The sequence below is a fragment of the Erigeron canadensis genome, chromosome 2, assembly GCF_010389155.1.
Source record: "Erigeron canadensis isolate Cc75 chromosome 2, C_canadensis_v1, whole genome shotgun sequence".
Lineage (NCBI taxonomy): Eukaryota > Viridiplantae > Streptophyta > Magnoliopsida > Asterales > Asteraceae > Erigeron > Erigeron canadensis.
The window spans coordinates 19,621,019-19,628,007 of NC_057762.1; the positions used below are offsets into that span (position 1 = coordinate 19,621,019).

Here is a 6,989-nt window from a genome sequence, read left to right on the forward strand (position 1 = left end):
TGCGCTTACTGCATTTGATGATAATGCCATGTAAAGATATAAAGGCTCACCATCTTCAGGCTTCATCAGCAGCGGAGGGGTTGATAAGTACTTTTTTAATTCCTGAAAGGCCTCTTCTTGCTTTTCACCCCATTCAAATTTCTTATTCTTTTTCAGAATATCGTAAAATTATTTGCATCTATCTGAGGATCTTGAAATGAATCTGTTGAGAGCTGCTAATCTGCCAGTTAATCTTTAGATGTCTTTACCATTCGACGGAGACTTCAAATTTAATATTGCTTTAATTTGCTCCGGGCTAGCTTCAATTCCTCTTTTGGTGACCATATATCCTAAGAATTTTCCAGCTCCGACTCCAAAATTACACTTGGCGGGATTTAACTTCATATTGTACTTGTCCAGGATGTTGAAGGCTACTTCAAGATCCTTTAAGTGATCTTCAACTCTCTTGGACTTTACCACCATATCGTCTATATAGACTTCCATGGTATCCCCTAGTTGATCTTTGAAAATCATATTCACTAGCCTTTGATATGTTGCACCTGCATTTTTAAGACCAAAATGCATTGCAATATAACAATAAATACCCTGTAGGTGTCATGAAGGCCGTGGCTTCCTGATCTTCAGGTTCCATTTGTATTTGTTGAAATCCTGAGGAGGCATCCATGAATGTTAGCATCTCATGTCCCGAAGTTGCATCTACCATTGCATCAATATGTGGTAGTGGAAATAGATCTTTTGGACAAGCTTTGTTTAGATCAGTAAAATCTACACAAACTCTCCATTTTCCATTTTTCTTTTGTACGACCACCACGTTTGCCAGCCATTCTGGGAATTTAACTTCTCTGATCATTTTAGCCTTTAATAATCTTTCAACATCTTCCTGGATTATAGCGTTTCTTTCAGGAGCAAATTTTCTTCTTTTTTGCTGAATAGGCTTGAAGCTTTTGTCGATTCCCAACTTGTGTGTGATGACATCTCTTGATATTCCAGTCATATCTTCTTGTTTCCAAGCGAAAGTCTTCATTCTAGCTTTGAGGAAATCAGTAAATTTGATTTCTATATCTTTTGATATCTTTTTCCCTATTAAAACTTTAATGTTAGGATCTTCAAGAACCAAGATAACTTCCTTTACGTCTTGCTCTTCTGGTTCGTCTACATCGAAGATCCTAACATTAAAGTTGCTATTGTGAAATTGGCTTTGCAGTTGACTTCATGCTGGATGTGTAGCATTCTCTTGCTTCTTGCTGATCTCCCTTGACAGTAACTACTCCCCAAGGTGTTGGAAGTTTAACACATTGGTGATATGTGGAAGGTACTGCCTTCATTTCGTGTATCCAAGGTCTTCCCAAGATTATGTTGCATCCTGGGAGAGAATCTACGACACAGAATTTCTGCATCGAATTCATCCCTCCAACATAAACTAGTAATTTTATTTCACCCACTGTATATTGTTTCCCCACTGAATCCAATCAATGGAGAAACCTTTCCACTGATATCTTCTTCCAAGATATCCATTCTTCGTAATGTCTCCAGCTTGATGATATTCACTGAGCTCCCATTATCTATCAAAATCCTGCGAACATAATGGTTAGCGATAAAAAGAGTAATTACCAGCCCATCATGATGAGGTTCCATGATATCATCAAAATCTTCTTCAAAGGAGATAATGTCTGAGTCCAAAATTGATGCTTTCTTCACACTTCTTTCTCCTTTATCTGCTTTGCTTTGCTTTGCAAGTCTTTTTGCTGCTGAATATGTTGTCCCGCACACTTTCGATCCCCCAGAGATGGTATTAATTACTTTTGCATTCTCTGGTGGGGAATCTGCTTTTTGTGTTGATTTTGGTTTGGAAAAGTCCAAGCCTTCAACATCTTTGGCCTTTTTCCTTCCAAGGAGTTCTGTCAAATATCCTTTTGCTAATAAAGTGGATATTTCTCTTCTTAACATCTTGCAATCTTCAGTGATATGGCCAAAGTCTTCATGATAAGCACACCACTGGCTAGGATCTTTCTTCTTGAAGTATCCGTCATTTTTCTTCTGAGGCCATCTCACCTTGTCTCCAAGATCTCTAAGCGCCATTATAATGCCAGGAGTTCCTATAGTGAAACAGTATGAGGCCAAAGTTTGATATTCGACCCCGTCATCTTCTTCAATGACATTGACTTGATCATCTACATGTCTTGAGTAAGGTTTGTGTCTCGGTTTAAACACCGGGGTTTCTGCCTTCCGATTTGGACGATCATATGATAAGGCATCTAATTTCGAAGTTGTAAGTTCATTTTCTTCGAGCCTTATAAATCTTGCTGCCCTTGCTTTTGCTTCATCTAAATTTCTGCATGGTGTCATTATGAGATCTTCCTGGAATTTAGATCCTTTATGGAGACCTCTCTGCAAAGCTTGAATAGCGGTCAACATATCTAATTTAGGAAAATTAAGAGATTTTTTTGTAAATCTAGTCATAAAATCTCTAAGTGATTCATGCGGTTTTTGAATTATTTTATATAGATCATTAGTCAATTTCTCAAAAGTCCTACTGCATGAAAATTGACTATAAAATAAATTTGTTAAATCAGCGAAAGAATTAATAGATAGGGGAGGCAAACTCTGCAGCCATTTTAAGGCTGATCCAGATAGTGTCGATCCAAAAGCTTCTTTCAAATTTGATGGAATCGGCATCGTTTCCATTTTCTCCAAATACAGCGCGATATGCTCCTGTGGGTCAGTGGTTCCATCATATGGTTTCATATTTGGAACTTGGAATTTCTTCGGGATTTCTACGTTCGCAATCCTGTCGCCATATATGTTGATTAGATAGGATGCAGGGTTGACTTCAGGATTTGGATTGCAAAATCCAGGAATGCTCGAAATCATGTCTTTAATCTTTTGAAATTCTCTAGCGATGTAATCATTTGCTCCTTGTCCCTGCGATGGATTAGTAAAAGCAAAATATCTAAAAAAATTATTAGAATTGTTCAAACCTACACTCATGGTGGCCGATGTTCCAGCAACATGAGTGTTTTGCGGAATATTACTCCCAAAATTAGGAGTCGCAGTTGGCATCAACGTATTAATAGGAGCAGACTCAGGAGCAGATGGAGTCATTGAAAACAAATTCCTAGGAGTCATCGGTGGTCTGTTTTCAAAAATCCTTGACTCAAGAATTTTGAATTGTGCCTGATTATATTCTTGATTAGTCTTAATTGTCTTATCAAGATTCTGCAAAATAGTAAACAAGTCAGGCAGTTCTTGAGAGTTAACATTCCTAGATCCGGTATTGTAGGGATCCGGATTGCCATAATCATCGTAAAAACTCCTTCTTTGAGTCTGGCTTGATCTTGCATTCTCCTGAGATGAGTTTCCTGCCGGAATTTCTCCAGATAAGTCTGGGATCTGGAATGAATCCATTGGCTCCTTTCCTTTTTCCTGGGCAGAAGTTCGAGCAACATTGTTCCTGTTTCTTCGATAAGAAAAACGTCCTGGAGGTGAAGGAGGCAAAGGAGAAGAAAGAACAGGACTAGTTTGCGAAGAATTAGTTGGTTGAGTCGACATCTTCGGTTTTAGATTTTGAAAAATCAAGATTTATGAAAATCAAAAAGATTTTTTATCAGATTGTTTTGGTCAAAAATTATCCAAGAAAATCAACCTTGAAGACTTAGATCAATTATGTAACAAAACTTTCGTTCGTGAGATTAAGGGCTTGTAAAGTTGGTTTAGATTCAAAGATGCATTTAAAATAAGTATGATAAATCAAGATTATGTTGACTTAAACAAAAGAAGGTAGTCAAAAGATTTCGCAAATAACTATATAATCAAATATAAGATAGATTAAGCAAGATAAACAAAGATAAACGTAAATAAATGCGGAAAATAAAGAGAAAGGAACAAAGAACACCGAGATTTGTTATCGAGGAAAAGCCCTTAATCCTTTACGGATTGCCGGCATAAAAACCTCAGGAGGAAGCAATAGTCCCTGCCTTGTTCTTTTATTAATGGTGTAAATTGGTTACAATGATAGAGCGACTTGATCGATCTTTCTAAGTAAAGAAAAGTGTGTTGGTTGTTTACAAGTATGAGCAGACAAAATAAGCAAGTAAATATGTGAGTGTGTGTAACGTTGTATATCCCATGATCGATCAGGTCCTCGTTTATATAGAGCAGCCTAGTAACTAATTTTCCGAAATTACAGGGATCTTCCTGGTCTTCACCTGGTGAACGTTGGAGCATATCTTGACTGATATTGTAGTCGTTTGAAGATATTCTCCTCATGCTGAATTCCTCTTGAAGTCCGATTATGATGCTGGACTAAGTCTTCTTTGCGTGTTGATCAAATAAGACATGTGTTGAATCTCTTTTGTACCGTTAGAGATATTTCCCTTGTGATAAATATCAAGTTACCTACATAATATTCTCATAGAAACAATACTTGAATTTATCGTTAGTAATTCGTCAAGGCGTTTCAAGATCTTGAAGGTCCATGATCTTGAGGTCCCAAGATAATGAAATCTGAAATTTCACCCATAACAATTGTCCCCAAAGTTATTTTGATAAAAAATCAATTTTGTTTAAAATAACTTTGCTCAAAATAATTTTGAATCTTCCGGAGTAAGCTTTGATATATTGCATCTCTCGTTCAGATGTCTTTTAGTTCACTGGTGTGAATCAAATTATTTATTTGATGAAATAAATTCCATCTAAGTATTTTGCCTTTCGTATGTGTTGTACCATCGTTGCGGTACCTTTTAAGGACGTCTTTGCATCCTCTGGATCATTCATCATCCTCTGGGAATGTGTATGGCATTTTAGATGAGAAAAGACTTTCATGCTTATAGGCAAAGGCATCATCAATCCCGTAGGAGATGTGCTTCATACTACATATTTAATTTAATACATGGGGGTCTTACATTGGTTACAAGAAGATTAAAGCAAAAAAGAAACCATTAAGCTTTGTGTAACCACTCGCCCCTAACTTATTTAGCTTACATATAGCATTTGTGAAGGTTAGTACCATGCCATGGCCTTGGAAGCTCTTCACCTGCAATTCTTTTCAAGTTATAGGATCCGGACCTTAGTGCTTTAGCGACAACTATGGTCCTTCCCAATTTGGACCGAGCTTGCCTTGGTTTGCTGCCTTGCTGGCTTCATTCTTTCGGTACACCAGGTCTTTCGGTACGCCAGATCTCCCTCCTTGAAGGTTGATTTCTTCACCCTTTGGTTGTAGTATTTTTCAATCTGGCGCTTGCATTTAGCTTCTTTTATTGCTGCCAATTCTCGTCGCTCCTCCAGGAGATTGAGGTTCATCCTTAGATCCTCCTCATTAGTTTCTGTAAGACAAGCCGAGGTTCGGTATGTTGGCATGCCTATCTCCACAGGGATCACTGCTTCCGTGCCATAAGTGAGGCTAAACGGTGTTTCACCATTGCTTGTTTTTGGCATCGTCCTATGTGCCCAAAGAACATGTGTTAAATGATCCATCCAGTGACTTCCTTCTTGGTGGAGCCTTCTTTTGATTGCATCAACTATGCTTCGTTTGGCCCTTTCAGCTTGGCCATTTCCTTGTGGTTATGCCACTTACAAAGCTAATTGCTTTATTTGCATTTCTTGGCACCAAGACTTAAATGGATTTTCAACTAATTGCTTCCCATTATCTGTGACCAATGCTCCTGGTAAACCAAAACGATACACAATGTTGTCCCAAACGAACTTTTTCACTTGCTTGCCACTGATGCTTACTAGCGCCTTGGCTTCCACCCATTTAGTGAAATAATCTATGGTCACAATTAGGAACTTAAAACCACCAGGTGCTTTTGGGAATGGTCCAACAATGTCCATCCCCCACTTATAGAATGGCCATGGGGATGTCATCGATATCATCTCATTCTTTGGGCCTTTGGGAATTGGTGCATGAACTTGGCACACCCTACATGTCTTTATTTCTTCAAAGCATGTCTGATGCATGGAGGGCCAAAAGTAGCCTAATTTCATAAGCTTCCTTACAATGGCCCGTGACCCTGCGTGCATTCCGCACGATCCTTCATGGACCACTCTCACCAAATAATTTGCTTTAGTTGGACCCACACATCGTAACAAAGGCCCCAAGTAATTTTTTCTGTATAAGATACCCTCAATGAGGGGTACATTGGTGACTTCATTCTTATCTTTTTTGCTTCTTCACCATCACTGGGTAGTTCCCCACTTGCTATGAACGATCTTATTGGAGTCATCCAGTTGGGGTCTTCTTCAGAGACTACCGCATTCATCTCACGTTCCTCAAGTGGGCTTCTTACAAGTACTTCTACCCACACTACATTACGAAGATGATTGAAGGTCACCGTTGCCATTTGCTCAAGACATCCGCCTTTTTATTTTGACTTCTTGGGATCTGTTTGATCTTGAAGTATTCTAAGCCTTTTACTTCCCTTTTTTATTTTTTCCAAGTATTGCTCCATTTTTTCATCTTTTGCTTCATACACTCCATTGACTTGGTTGGCCACTAACTTTGAATCTACATACACCTTTAGTCTGTTAACATTTAGCTTCTTTGCTATTCTCATTTCCGCAAGTAGTGCTTCATACTCAGTTTCATTATTAGTAGCTGGGAAATCAAATCTTAAGGCATAGCTAAACTCTTCTCCTTCTGGACCAACTAGTACTATACCTGCACCAGCCCCTTCATTGCTTGAAGCTCCAACTGTGTGAAGCTTCCATTTTGGAACTTTGGTTTCCTTGTTTGAATCCTCTAAGGGGAGCTGAATTATCTTTTCTTTTGTTTCGGCCATTAGTATTTATGAAATGAAGTCAGCTAGTACTTGTCCCCTCATTGTGCTCCTGGCATGGTATTCAATCCCAAATTCCCCCAATTCAATTGCCCATTTGGCTAAACGTCCCGATATTTCCGGACGACCCAAGACTTGGCGTTTGGGCTGGTCTGCGATTACTACAATTGGATTTGATTGAAAATATCTTTTCATTCTTCTAGTTGCATGGACCAG

The 6,989-nt window shown here is 38.6% G+C and overlaps 1 protein-coding gene across 1 annotated transcript; it reads right to left on the reverse strand.

Annotated features, from left to right (window-relative positions):
* Window positions 1-5,073: 5,073 nt before the first annotated feature.
* LOC122587823 lies at window positions 5,074-6,776 on the reverse strand. The gene is made up of 4 exons (XM_043759986.1): window positions 6,413-6,776; window positions 6,120-6,301; window positions 5,573-5,946; window positions 5,074-5,437 (listed from the first exon to the last, which is right to left on the reverse strand). The coding sequence occupies exons 1-4, from the start codon at window positions 6,774-6,776 to the stop codon at window positions 5,074-5,076; spliced, it is 1,284 nt and encodes a 427-aa protein (XP_043615921.1).
* Window positions 6,777-6,989: the final 213 nt, after the last annotated feature.

What these genes read in the sequence shown, in the direction of transcription:
- LOC122587823 (XM_043759986.1), bottom strand. Translation starts at nt 6,776, where the DNA reads ATGGCCGAAACAAAAGAAAAGATAATTCAGCTCCCCTTAGAGGATTCA. An exon ending in GGAAAAAATAAAAAAGGGAA is followed by an intron (nt 6,302 to 6,412) that starts GTAAAAGGCTTA and finishes TTCGTAATGTAG; the next exon opens with TGTGGGTAGAAGTACTTGTA. An exon ending in CAAATAAAGCAATTAGCTTT is followed by an intron (nt 5,438 to 5,572) that starts GTAAGTGGCATA and finishes TTGGGCACATAG; the next exon opens with GACGATGCCAAAAACAAGCA.